The sequence below is a fragment of the Microcaecilia unicolor genome, chromosome 4, assembly GCF_901765095.1.
Source record: "Microcaecilia unicolor chromosome 4, aMicUni1.1, whole genome shotgun sequence".
Classification (NCBI taxonomy): Eukaryota; Metazoa; Chordata; class Amphibia; order Gymnophiona; family Siphonopidae; genus Microcaecilia; species Microcaecilia unicolor.
The window spans coordinates 201,986,321-202,000,912 of NC_044034.1; the positions used below are offsets into that span (position 1 = coordinate 201,986,321).

Here is a 14,592-nt window from a genome sequence, read left to right on the forward strand (position 1 = left end):
CCGGGAGCATTTTATGAAGTGCACTGCAGTGCCCTCTAGGGTGCCCGGTTGGTGTCCTGGCATGTCAGGGAGACCAGTGCACCAAAAATGCTGGCTCCTCCCACGTCAAAATGGCTTGTATTTGGACGTTTTTGATATGGATGTCTTTGGTTTCTAAAATCGCTGTAAGTCAAAGACAGTATTTTCTAAACGAAAGATGGACGTCCATCTTTTTTCGAAAATATGGTTTTCCCTGCCCCTGGATTTTGACGTTGTCCAAATCGCAACTTGGAAGTTTCTTTCGAAAATGCCCCTCCATGTAAACCAAAATTCAGTTTTATGATTGGAGAGGAATATTTACCAACTGTTTTTTTTCATCCAGTTACACTTTCCAAGTTGTTCAGGGCAATGCTGATATCTTCTGGAAATTTCAACGTTACAACTTGATTGTAGAATACCACAATCGGCCTGCTCTAGCACCACCATTTATTATAATCAGCCACTTGAATCTCATTCTCCGGAAAATGTTTAATAAGCAAGAACATAAAAAAGAGCACCTGGGTAAGTTTATAAGTGAAAAGGTTAAATGCTGCCAGTGATATCTATTTGCATTTTACTGTTATCAAATCAGGCAAGTTGTGGTTATGTCACTCATTGAGCACAGCTGTTCCTAGTTATGCATTAACAGCTATGTCTGCCACCACAAACACCTTATCAGATGCAGTTTGAAAGAGGGCTGGTGCCTCTCTGCTTGGAGCTACACATTTTTAAATAAGTATCAGGCTCATTTTAAAAAGAGATAGACTTCCAAAAAGTGACATAAGTCAGCATTTGGACATTTATCTCACAGAAACGTCCAAATCAGTATTATGGAAACCTCTTTTTGGACATCTTTCTCTGAAGTCCGTCAGAAGGACGTCCAAATCTCAAGGGGGCGCGCCAGGGGCATGTTTAAGGAGGGACTTGGGCATTCCTAAGACATGGACATCTTTCAGCAATAATGGAAAAATCAAAGATGTCCAAGACGTTTTGAGCTAGACCTGTTTTTATAAATAGCTGCAGTGGGAATTGAACCCACTTCCCCAGGATCAAAGACTGCTGTACTAACCACTAGGCTACTCCTTTACTCCACACAAGAGGTGCCCCAAACGACCAGATGACCACTGGAGGGACTCGGGGATCACCTCCCCTTACTCCCCCAGTGGTCATTATCCCCCTCCCACCCCCAAAAATGTGATTAAAAATATTACTTGCCAGCCTCAGATGTTATACTCAGGTCAATTAGAATAGCATGCAGGTCCCTGGAGTAGTCTAGTAGTGGTGCAGTGCACTGCAGACAGGTGGACCCAGGCTTCTACCTCCCCCTACTTGTTACACTTGTGGAGGAAACTGTGAGCCCTACAAAACCTAGCACTGTACCCACATATTGGTGCTCCCTTCACATGTAAGGGCTATGGTAGTGGTGTATAGCTGGGGGTAGTGGGTTTTGGGGGGGGTTTTGGGGGGCTCAGTAGACAAGTTAAGGGAGCAATGGTGAGATGTGTACCTATGAGCATTTTATAAAGTCCAGTGCAGTGCCCCTAAGGATGGCCTATTGCTTTCCTGGGATGTCACTTTTCCACTATTCTACCTGATGCTAAGCTTTGTATTTTTTTTTAATAACATCTGAACCTTGTGTCTATTGTTTATCATTAGATTTGGCCTTTGAATTCAGATATATAGATGAAAAGGAGGTCTCATTACATATATCTAAATACCAGAGTGCTATTTTTCCATACTTCATAGCAAGAGTGTACATTCCCTAATTACCTGTCCCAATGCAACTGAAGCCTTTACCTCCTCAGTGCATGTAACTGGTTTCATCCCTGTGTGGATTCTCTGATGCCATGTGAGGCTTTCTTTCTAACCAAAGCTTTTACCACACTCAGGACATGTAAATGGTTTCACTCTTGTGTGTATTCTCTGGTGCATTATGAGGTTTACCTTCTGATCAAAGCTTTTACCAGACTCTACACATGCAAATGGTTTCTGCCCCATATGGACTTTCTGATGCTCTTTGAGATTTACATTACAACCACAGCTTTTACCATACTTAGAACGTGTGAATGGTTTCACTTTATTGTGGATTTTCTTGTGTATTTTGTACGTTTTGTATTTGGATGTATTTGTTTGAAAATGGACCAAAAAATCAAACATCTAAATCACAAAACATTTTTCCAAACAGCATTTTCAAAAGGAAAAGATAAACTTTTTTTTGTAGAAAATGACCTTTCCTGATCTGATTTTGGTCTTTTTACAAAAAACGTCCAAAGTCACAAGGAGCAGCAGTGGGAATTGAACCCATGTTGCTAGGATCAAAGCCCGCTGCACTATTAAGCCACTCCTCCTCTGTTTTTGAACATCTTGCGTTTGAACAAAAAACAAAAGGATGTCCAAATCCCAAAACGTCCAAATCACAGGATGTCCATAGTATTTTCTAACACAAAAGATAGACGTCCATCTTTTTCGAAAATGACCTTCTTTTCTGTTCAGAATTTGGATGTCTTTGTAAAACGTCCAAATTCAGATTTAGACGTCTCTTTTGAAAATGCCCCTCTATATCTCTTTGAAATACAGTGACATTTTTCTTGTTGAGTATTCAGGTGGCTGATGAACTGGCACTGGAGTAGATTTATAGCTAGATTTTATTCACCTCAGTGTACTAATTCCTAGAGACTCCAGTCTTATTACCCTGTCTACTGTTTACTATGTTAGCATGACTAAGCAATTTAGTGAGTCTGCTTAGGTACAAGACTAAGGGGGTGGGGATTCATTAATGCGACTTAACCCTTTAGTGTCCAATATTCCCATCAATCTGTTCCCACATGGCTTATTTCGGGAACATTGGACACTAAAGGGTTAAACAGCCCTAATTCTGCTTTTCTGAAAATACCATGGTGATATATAAGTCGCCGTGGGTTAGTAAGTAATGAGATGCAGAATATGTAAATGTATATTTTGCATCTCATTACTATGCAAATACCCCAATGCTACTTGCGGTGTATCACCGCAAGTTGTGTAACAGCCTACAAGGCATGATAAAATAACCCAAGCTTTTTTCTGGGGTTATTTTAACATACAGGAGCATCGGGCTGCAAACTGATGCTCCCAGCCTACAGCTCTGGACAACACCCCCTCCTCGATGTAAAGTCCTCCCCCAAGTCCCACCCCTCCCCCACAGTGGCCACCCTGCCCGTCATTGGTGATCTGGAGGGTGTCTGGAGAGTCCAGAGGAGGATCATCCAGGGGGGTGATCTGCGAGAGTCCAGAGGGCTCTTCAGACAGGAATGATGCCCAATCACTCCTGCACACTCCATGCGCTGTCTTCCAAATATCACCCCTAGTGATAGCTGTGTGAGCGATTGGGCATCACTCCTGCCTGAAGTGCTCCCACACCTCCAGACAGCACCCCTCCGGCCTCCCCAGATCACCACTGAATGACTCTCCTCTGGACTCCAAGTGGACCACCAATGGTGGGTAAGATGATCACTATGGGGGGATGGATGGGCCTTGGGGGGGGGGACTTTATGTTAGGGGGGGGGGTGTTAAGTCAGGTACACAGAACTGCAGGCTTGGAGCATCTGGTTGTGGCTTTGTGCAGCTCAATGCTCCTAGACCATGGGGATAACTCTGTTTGTGAGGTGCCTCGTAAGTTGCGTTATTCTCTTGGCCTGGGATTCAGCAATCCTGTGGAACATCGAGATGCAGTAAAAGGTGAACTTTTACTGCACCTTGATACCCCCCCCCCCCCCCCCACACATTATTTTTTTTTGGGGGGGAGGGAATTAGGCTAATAGCTCATTAGTTTTATCTCACTTCTTTGGGCTTCCAGCTTAAATGGTAGCATGAGACTTCATTCAAATCTACCCTGGTTCTTCCCACCTGGCTATTTTGTAATCATCTACTTCAACCAGCTATCACAGGAACTATGGAATGCAGCTCTTTCTGATATATATGCAGCCTATATCTGGAAAGCAAGTGACATCACTAAGTTCTTAATGCATTGAGATTTCCCATAACTGAGCCTTCTGCTATGCTGGCCCACACTGTTGGAATTCCCTATTTCTGGATATCAGATTAGAACCATCTTTCTCCATATTCAAGGAGATAATTATATTCTAGCTGTTCCAACTCACTTATAGGTTTTCTTCCTCCCAGCTTCCCAACCGTGACCAACATTCAGCTTTGGAATAATCCCTCCATCATGTCTTCCTATTTTGTCCCTTCTGTGTCTGTATCTTCCAAGTGTACAAAAAAAAGAAGAGAGGTAGGGGGTAGACCAATCAAATGTCTGTCCAAACAGTGCTTATTCAAAAATCAGTTCCGAATCCTCGACGCAGTCCTGCGTTTTGGTGCTAACCGCACATGCTTCAGGAGTCAAACAACATATCTCTGTGTAAACAACATAGGCAAATATAAGGCCATTAAAATCTAAAATAAATAATAATTGACATCCATATTAGATCATGAAATAAAACACAAATGAAACAATGAATACGTAAAAGATATACAAAAATATATTTACAAAAAGTCGCACATAAATGTATTTAAATATGTATGTATAATCAATTATTATTAGAATTGTAAAAAAGATAAAAACAGAACATAAATATGTCATACGGCATATAATTTACTATTGATCCCCACAAAATAATACAGAAATGAAACACAGCATACCTGCCACTGATGATAATAACTCATAAACTGGCTAGAGAATCCAAAGTACAGCATCTAAGAGAGAACAGAAATCATGAAATACTGTGTCTTCAAATGTAAAAATAGGGTATGATACATACCTGTAGCAGTTGTTCTCCGAGGACAGCAGGCTGATTGTTCTCACGACTGGGTGACGTCCGCGGCAGCCCCCACCAACCGGAAATAAGCTTCGCGGGACGGTCGACACGCAGGGCACGCCCACCGCGCATGCGCGGCCGTCTTCCCGCCCGTGCGCGACCGCTCCCGCCAGTTGAATGACTAGCAAAAAATATGAAATACACAACTCCAAAGGGGAGGAGGGAGGGAAGGTGAGAACAATCAGCCTGCTGTCCTCGGAGAACAACTGCTACAGGTATGTATCATACCCTTTCTCCGAGGACAAGCAGGCTGCTTGTTCTCACGACTGGGGTATCCCTAGCTCTCAGGCTCACTCAAAACAAGAACCCAGGTCAATTGAACCTCGCAACGGCGAGGAAACAACAGAAATTGACCTACGAAGAACAACTAACTGAGAGTGCAGCCTGACCAGAATAAATTCGGGTCCTGGAGGGTGGAGTTGGATTTACACCCCAAACAGATTCTGCAGCACCGACTGCCCGAACCGACTGTCGCGTCGGGTATCCTGCTGGAGGCAGTAATGTGATGTGAATGTGTGGACAGATGACCACGTCGCAGCCTTGCAAATCTCTTCAATAGTGGCTGACTTCAAGTGGGCCACTGACGCTGCCATGGCTCTAACACTATGAGCCGTGACATGACCCTCAAGAGTCAGCCCAGCCTGGGCGTAAGTGAAGGAAATGCAATCTGCTAGCCAATTGGAGATGGTGCGTTTCCCGACAGCGACCCCTAGCCTGTTAGGGTCGAAAGAAACAAACAATTGGGCGGACTGTCTGTGGGGCTGTGTCCGCTCCAAGTAGAAGGCCAATGCTCTCTTGCAGTCCAATGTGTGCAACTGACGTTCAGCAGGGCGGGTATGCGGCCTGGGGAAGAATGTTGGCAAGACAATTGACTGGTTAAGATGGAACTCCGACACCACCTTCGGCAGGAACTTTGGGTGGGTGCGGAGCACTACTCTGTTGTGATGAAATTTGGTATATGGAGCATGAGCTACTAGGGCTTGAAGCTCACTGACCCTACGAGCTGAAGTAACTGCCACCAAGAAAATGACCTTCCAGGTCAAGTACTTCAGATGGCAGGTATTCAGTGGCTCAAAAGGAGGTTTCATCAGCTGGGTGAGGACGACGTTGAGATCCCATGACACAACAGGAGGCTTGATAGGGGGCTTTGACAAAAGCAAGCCTCTCATGAATCGAACGACTAAAGGCTCTCCAGAGATGGCTTTTCCTTCCACACGATAATGGTAAGCACTAATCGCACTAAGGTGATTCCTTACTGAGTTGGTCTTGAGGCCAGACTCTGATAAGTGCAGAAGGTATTCAAGCAGGTTCTGTGCAGGGCAAGAACGAGGTTCTAGGGCCATGCTCTCACACCACACGACAAACCTCCTCCACTTGAAAAAGTAACTCTTTTTAGTGGAATCCTTCCTAGAGGCAAGCAAGACCCGGGAGACACCCTCAGACAGACCCAACGCAGTGAAGTCTACGCCCTCAACATCCAGGCCGTGAGAGCCAGAGACTGGAGGTTGGGGTGCAGCAACGCTCCGTCGTTCTGCGAAATGAGAGTCGGAAAACACTCCAATCTCCACGGTTCTTCGGAGGACAACTCCAGAAGAAGAGGGAACCAGATCTGACGGGGCCAAAAGGGCGCGATCAGAATCATGGTGCCGCGGTCTTGCTTGAGCTTCAGTAAGGTCTTCCCCACCAAAGGTATGGGAGGATAAGCATACAGGAGGCCGGTCCCCCAATGGAGGAGAAAGGCATCCGACGCTAGCCTGCCGTGTGCCTGAAGTCTGGAACAGAACAGAGGCAGCTTGTGGTTGGTCTGAGAGGCGAAAAGGTCCACCGAGGGGGTGCCCCACGCTCGGAAGATCTTGCGTACCACTCTGGCATGGAGCGACCACTCGTGCGGTTGCATGACTCTGCTCAGTCTGTCGGCCAGACTGTTGTTTACGCCTGCCAGGTACGTGGCTTGGAGGAGCATGCCGAACCGACACGCCCAACGCCACATCCCGACGGCCTCCTGGCACAGGGGGCGAGATCCGGTGCCCCCCTGCTTGTTGACGTAATACATTGCAACCTGATTGTCTGTCCGAATTTGGATAATTTGACAGGACAGCCGATCTCTGAAAGCCTTCAGTGCGTTCCAGATCGCTCGGAGCTCCAGGAGGTTGATCTGCAGATCCTTTTCCTGGAGGGACCACAGACCCTGAGTGTGGAGCCCATCGACATGGGCTCCCCACCCCAGGCGAGATGCATCCGTCGTCAGCACTTTCGTGGGCTGCGGAATTTGGAATGGACGTCCCAGGGTCAAATTGGTCCGGATGGTCCACCAGAGCAGTGAAGTGCGGCAACTGGTGGAGAGGCGGATGACATCTTCTAGATTCCCGGTGGCTTGAAACCACTGGGAAGCTAGGGTCCATTGAGCAGATCTCATGTGAAGACGAGCCATGGGAGTCACATGAACTGTGGAGGCCATATGACCCAGAAGTCTCAACATCTGCCGAGCTGTGATCTGCTGAGACGCTCTGGTCTGCGAAGCCAGGGCCAAGAGATTGGTAGCCCTCGCTTCGGGAAGGTAGGCCTGAGCCGTCTGGGTATTCAGCAGCGCTCCTATGAATTCCAGAGACTGAGTAGGCTGGAGATGGGACTTTGGGTAATTGATCACAAACCCCAGCAGCTCCAGAAGTTGAATAGTGCACTGCATGGACCGGAGGGCTCCTGCCTCCGAGGTGCTCTTGACCAGCCAATCGTCGAGATATGGGAACACGTGCACTCCCAGCTTGCGTAGATACGCCGCCACCACCACGAGGCACTTTGTAAACACTCGTGGGGCAGAGGCGAGCCCAAAGGGCAGCACACAATACTGAAAGTGCCGTGCGCCCAGGCGGAATCTGAGATACTGTCTGTGAGCTGGCAGTATCGTGATGTGAGTGTATGCGTCCTTTAAATCCAGGGAACATAGCCAATCGTTTTTCTGAATCATTGGCAGAAGGGTGCCCAAGGAAAGCATCCTGAACTTTTCTTTGACCAGGAATTTGTTCAGGCCTCTCAGGTCTAGGATGGGACGCATCCCCCCTGTTTTCTTTTCCACAAGGAAGTACCTGGAATAGAATCCCTGCCCTTCCTGCCCGGGTGGTACGGGCTCGACCGCATTGGCGCTGAGAAGGGCGGAGAGTTCCTCTGCAAGTACCTGCTTGTGAAGGGAGCTGAAAGACTGAGCTCCCGAAGGACAATCTGGAGGCAGGGAGGCCAAATTCAGGGCGTATCCGCACCGCACTATTTGGAGAACCCACTGGTCGGAGGTTATGAGAGGCCACCTTTGGTGAAAAAATTTTAACCTCCCTCCGACCGGCAGATCGTCCGGTACGGACACTTGTAGGGCGGCTATGTTCCCGTGGATCCAGTCAAAAGCCCGTCCCCGGCTTTTGCTGTGGAGGCGCAGGGGGCTGCTTAGGCGCACGCTGTTGACGAGAACGAGCGCGCTGGGGCTGTCCCTGTGCCTGGCGAGGCCTTCGGGCCGGCTGGTTGTACCTACGCTTTGCAAAAGAATAGGGTGCAGCCTGCCGTGCCCGGGAAAAAACGCCCACCCGTGGGGGCGGGTGCTGAAGGCGCCCGGTGGGAGAGCTTGTCGAGAGCGGTTTCCCGCTGATGCAGTTGGTCCACCATCTGCTCGACCTTCTCACCGAAAATGTTATCCCCCCGGCAAGGGACGTCAGCCAGTCTCTGCTGGGTGCGGTTGTCCAGGTCAGAGGCACGCAGCCATGAGAGCCTGCGCATCACTATACCTTGGGCCGCAGCACGAGATGCCACGTCACAGGTGTCAAAAATCCCCCTGGACAGGAACTTTCTGCACGCCTTCAGCTGCCTGACCACCTCCTGATAAGGCCTGGACTGCTCCGGCGGGAGCTTATCGACCAGGTCCGCCAGCTGTTGCACATTGGTCCGCATGTGGATGCTCATATAGAGCAGGTAAGATTGGATGCGGGTCACGAGCATGGAGGATTGGTAGGCCTTCCTCCCAAATGAGTCCAGAGTGCGAGACTCCCGCCCCGGGGGCGCCGAGGCGGTATCCCTCGAACTCCGTGCCCTCTTGAGAGCAGAATCCACGACCGCTGAGTCATGGGGCAACTGGGGCCGCATGAGCTCTGGGTCAGAGTGGATCCTGTACTGGGACTCTGCTTTCTTGGGAATGGTGGGATTAGTTAGTGGTCGCACCCAGTTCCGGAGCAGCGTCTCCTTCAGGACATTGTGCAGCGGTACCGTGGAGGACTCTCTAGGTGGTGATGGATAGTCGAGGACCTCGAGCATCTCGGCCCTCGGCTCTTCCACAGAGACCACGGGAAAGGGAATGCTTATAGACATATCCCGCACAAAGGAGGCAAAGGAGAGACTCTCAGGAGGTGAGAGCTTCCTCTCCGGTGACGGCGTGGGGTCCGAGGGAAGGCCCGTAGACTCCTCTGAGGAGAAATATCTCGGGTCCTCCTCTTCCCCCCACGAGTCCTCATCCTCGGTATCGGACATTAGCTCATGTAGCTGCGTCCGGTACCGGGCCCGGCTCGACGTCGAGGCACCGAGGTCTCGGTGTCGTCGAGCGGTGGACTCCCGCGCCGGCGGGGACGGAGCTCCCTCCATCGACGTCGACGGGGACTCCACCTGCGTGGCTGTCGAGACCGGCACCGCAAGCGGCGGCGGTGTCGACTGCCCCGGCGCCGGGCTAGAGCTCGCCGGCGCCACAGTCATCGGCGCCGAGGGCGCAAGCACCCCCGGCGCCGGCACAGCCTGGCGCATCAGCCCTTCCAGGATCCCCGGAAGGATGGCTCTGAGGCACTCGTCCAGGCCCGCTGCCGGGAAAGGCGGTGGGGCCGGTAAGGGTGTCGGTGCCGGAAGCTGCTGGGGGCCAGGAGACGGCACCGAGGTGCCGGAACCCCGACGCGTCGGTACCTCCACCACCGACGGAGATCTCTCCTCTCTGCGATGACGCTTCGGCGTCGACTCCTCTTCAGGGTGCACCGAGGGCTCCCGGTGACGGCGCTTCTTGTCTTTTTTCCGGTGCACGTCACCGGTGCCGGAGGGCATGGAGGAGGAGGAGGTCGATCCCCCTCGGTCTCGGGGTACCGGGTCCGACAGGGTTCGGTCCCGTGGCTCACGAGTTGAGGGAGTGACCGGGGCCGACTGCCCACGCGGTCTCTCTACCCCACTCTCGCCGGCGGACCGGCGGGCCGACGGGACCTGTTCTCCTGGGGTCGCTGCCATCGGTGCCGATGTCTCGGGCATCGATACCGGTACCGAAGAACCGGTCTTCGATACCGATGCCGTCGAGGTCGACGTCGAGGGGCCGGCGCAAGTTCCAAAAAGACGGTCCCGCAGAACTTGCCTCGCAACCTGAGTCCGTTTCCGGAGACCGAGACACAAAACGCACGACTTGAGATTGTGCTCCGGCCCGAGGCACTGGAGGCACCAAGCGTGGGTGTCGGTCTGCGAGATCGGCCGGCCGCAGTGACCACACTTTTTAAATCCACTCGGGACCTTCGAGGACATCGACGGAAAAATCGCGTCGGCGAAGTCAAAGTCGGCAATGGTGGCTAAAATCACACCACGAAAACTGAAACCGACCGAGCGGCCACTAGGCCGCAACGAGGCGTCCCCGCTAGAAAGCGAGGGAAAGAAGGAGCGCGTGCTCCACACGCGCAAAATTCTTTTTTTTTTTTTTTTTTTTTAATAAAAGAGAAAGAAGAAGAAGAAGAGGCCGAACAGGCCAAAAGCGACGATCCGCGTAAACGCGGTCGAAAAAATCCGGCGGCTGAAACGAGAGAGAGGGGAAAACACAACTCTCTCAGTCGCGGAAAAAAAGTAACTGGCGGGAGCGGTCGCGCACGGGCGGGAAGACGGCCGCGCATGCGCGGTGGGCGTGCCCTGCGTGTCGACCGTCCCGCGAAGCTTATTTCCGGTTGGTGGGGGCTGCCGCGGACGTCACCCAGTCGTGAGAACAAGCAGCCTGCTTGTCCTCGGAGAACAACAATTACATAAATGATGTAGTTTCAATTAAACGGCAATACAAAAATAGCAAATGAAAAATATCAGATGAAAATAGCAATAAATGCAGCTACCATAGAAAGGTCTCATAAGATGGAATGAATGTTTGGTAATTTATAAAAGAACAAAAACAGAAAATTACAAACCTTGTTTAAATATAAAATATTACAACTTCCTTCAAAAATCAAATAACACAGCACTCAAAATTTTTTTGGATTATATCACATCTGAAAAATGCTAATATTACCTTAATGTAAAAAAAGATGACTCATGGCGTTAGCACAACAAAATGTTTACCTAAACATGCTATTCTGTTGGTGAGTAGAATCACTGAGACATATGGTTGCCAAAAAAATATTTTATGTGAAGTGTGAAATCACAGAAATAAAGAAGAAAATAAGAAGGAAAAAAGGATGATGAAAAAGAACACTTGTGTCCAGCCTAACAAAAAAACCGCAGTTGTATAACAACGTTAATGGTAGGTTCTATGAACAAAGGTATGCTAACAAGAATAATGCAGTAAAATCTCACCGACACAACAAGTACAAGAACAAGTATGGAACGACAAATGACACTCATACGCTGATCTTGCAACTCAAGGAGTTCTCTCTGCTCAATCGTGCAAGAAGTGTTGGTACCCATATGCCTTTTTAAGAGATAACACGGCAGTGAGATACATCGCTTCAAGCATATGTATTGAATGCTATGCTTTGTGACCCCTGACGCAGGAGCTACGCGCCGAAACACGGACCGTGTCGGGTCCATTTAAGGATTGTTTTCAACAAAATATATCAATAAAGGTGTTCTTTTTTTGAAGGCCCCTGGTACTTTTTGTTTTTTATTCTTCGAACTTTGGTTTGTACTTTGCTCCCTCTCTTTGCTATACTCATATATAGAGGGGCATAATAGAATGGGGCGCCCAAGTTTCCCTGAGGGTGTCCTCGCAGGACATCCCCGCGAAGGGGCAGGGAAACCCATATTATCAAAACAAGATGGGCGGCCATCTTTCGTTTCGAAAATACGGTTGTGGACGCCCAAATCTCAACATTTAGGTCGACCTTAGAGATGGTTGTCCCCAATTTTTGGCGATAATGGAAACCGAGGACGCCCATCTCAGAAACGACCAAATCCAAGCCATTTAGTCATGGGAGGAGCCAGCACTCGTAGTGCACTGGCCCCCCTGACATGACAGGACACCAACCGGGCACCCTAGGGAGCACTGCAGTGGACTTCAGAAAAAGCTCCCAGGTGCATAGCTCCCTTACCTTGTGTGCTGAGCCCCCAACCCCCCCCCAACCCCACTCCCCACAACTGTACACCATTACTATAGCCCTTAGAGATGAAGGGGGGCACCTAGATGTGGGTACAGTAGGTTTGTGGTGGGTTTTGGAGGGCTCACATTTACCACCACAAGTTTAACAGGTAGGGGGGATGGGCCTGGGTCTTTCTGCCTGAAGCGCACTGCAGTACCCACTAAAACTGCTCCAGGGACCTGTATACTGCTGTCATGGAGCTGGGTATGATATTTGAGGCTGGTATAGAGGCTGGAAAAAATATTTAAAAACATTTTTTAGGGTGGGAGGGGGTTAGTGACCACTGGGGGAGTAGGGGGAGGTCATCCACGATTCCATCCGGTGGTCATCTGGTCATTTAGGGCACATTTTTGTGGCTTGGTCGTTAAAAAATAAAGGACCAAGTAAAGTCAGCCAAGTGTTCATCAGGGACTCCCTTCTTTTTTCCATTATTGGCCGAGGATGCCCATGTGTTAAGCACGCCCCAGTCCCGCCTTCGCTATGCTTTAGACATGCCCCCGTGAATTTTGGTCGTCCCCGCGATGGAAAGCAGTTGAGGACGCCCAAAATCGTCTTTCGATTATGCTGATTTGGGTGACCCTGGGAGAAGGACGCCCATCTCCTGATTTGTGTTGAAAGATGGGTGCCCTTCACTTTCGAAAATAAGCCTGATAGTTTACAAAAATGAAGTAATAGTGAGTTCTATGAAAAAAGGTATACTAACCAAAAAATAATGCAGTAAAATCTCACCAGAACAGCACATACAAGAACAAGTGCGTGGAGACAAAGGACATTCATACATAACTTAAAAAATGAAGTAATTGGAAAAAAATGCAAATTCAGAAAATGCTTTATAAATAAAACACGACAAACTTCTGACAAAACAAAAAAGTACAAAAAGAAAAGCACTAAGAAGCCAACATAACCAAATATATGCAAACTTACTGGGTTACTATGAATAAAAAAAAAAGGTAGATTACCCACTAAACTGTAACACAGTGAAGTCTCACCATAAGAGTCCACAATCAAACCAAGTATATAAATGGTCACAATGGTGTTTAGCTTGCACACACACACACACACACACATATATATATATATATAATACAATGAAATATTAATTTAAGAATCCACAGTTGAAACAAACATATAAGCAATTGCAGAGAGTTATGGCTATCAAAAGAATATATTTGCAGAGTTCAAAATCACAGAGGAGAGTAATGATGACTGAGTCATCTTGTTTTATATTACTTAATGATTTTATTTATTTATTACATTTGTACCCCACATTTTCCTACCTATTTGCAGGCTCAATGTGGCTTACATAGTACCGTGAGGCGTTAGCCACCTCCGGTGATGAAACAAATACAGAGTGGTGTTATTGTCAATGAGATAAATGTGTTACAGACACATTAGGGGATCATAGAGAAGAGGAGTTATATAGTGCTCATAGTGTTCATTACAAGTATTTTAAGGTACTATTAGTGTTTTTCTGATTTGATATAACCAAAACAAATTTTCGAGTGCTGTGTTATTTGATTTTTGAAGAACGTTGTATTATTTTATATTTAAACTAGTAAAAAAGGCCCGTTTCTGACACAAATGAAACGGGCGCTAGCAAGGTTTTCCTCGGCTCCCCTGCAGCCACCCATGTCCAGCGACCCTCCTCTCCCCCTGCGCCCACTGCAGCCACCCATGTCCAGCGACCCTCCTCTCCCCCTGCGCCCACTACAGCCACCCATGTCCAGTGACCCTCCTCTCCCCCTGTGCCCACTGCAGCCACCCATATCCAGTGAACCTCCTCTCTCCCCTGCCCCCTTCCTGCCACCCATGTCCAGGGACCCTCCTCTCTCCCATGCCCCCTTCCTGCCACCCATGTCCAGCGACCCTCCTCTCTCCCCTGCCCCCCCTGCAGCCACCCATGTCCAGCGATGCTCCTCTCTCCCCTGCCCCCCCTCCAGCCACCCATGTCCAGCGACTCTCCTCTGGACATGGATCAGCTGTGAGGCATGTTTTTTCCCCTCGGGTTCTGAAGTAGACATCATAATGGCTACGGTGATGTCAGCCTAATCTACGGAGCCTAGCAGACCAACTCAGAATGAGCCACGGTCCCAGGCAAGTCAGAACGTTGGAGGTGAGAATTATTATACAGGACAAGGCTTGTAATTTTCTTTTTTTGTTCTAAATTACCATATATTCATTTCATCTTGTGAGACGTTTCTATGGTAGCTATTTTCATCTGATACATTTCATTTGATATTTTTGTACTTGCCTTTTAATTGAAGCTACATTATTTATATAATTGCTGTTTTTTTAACTTTTGAAGTCATAGTATTTCATGATTTCTGTTAATTATCTAATAGATGCTGTAATTTGGATTCTCTAGCCAATTTATGAAACATCAGCAGTTGGTA

At 48.6% G+C, this 14,592-nt stretch overlaps 1 protein-coding gene across 1 annotated transcript in view; it reads left to right on the forward strand.

Annotated features, from left to right (window-relative positions):
- The window catches only part of TRPM5 (transient receptor potential cation channel subfamily M member 5), a 267,814-nt gene that overhangs the window by 193,527 nt on the left and 59,695 nt on the right, over positions 1–14,592 (forward strand). Inside the window, exon 20 of the mRNA XM_030201129.1 lies at positions 362–540. Within this exon, the coding sequence (XP_030056989.1) occupies positions 362–540 (179 nt within the window). The remainder of the gene's footprint in view (positions 1–361; positions 541–14,592) is intronic.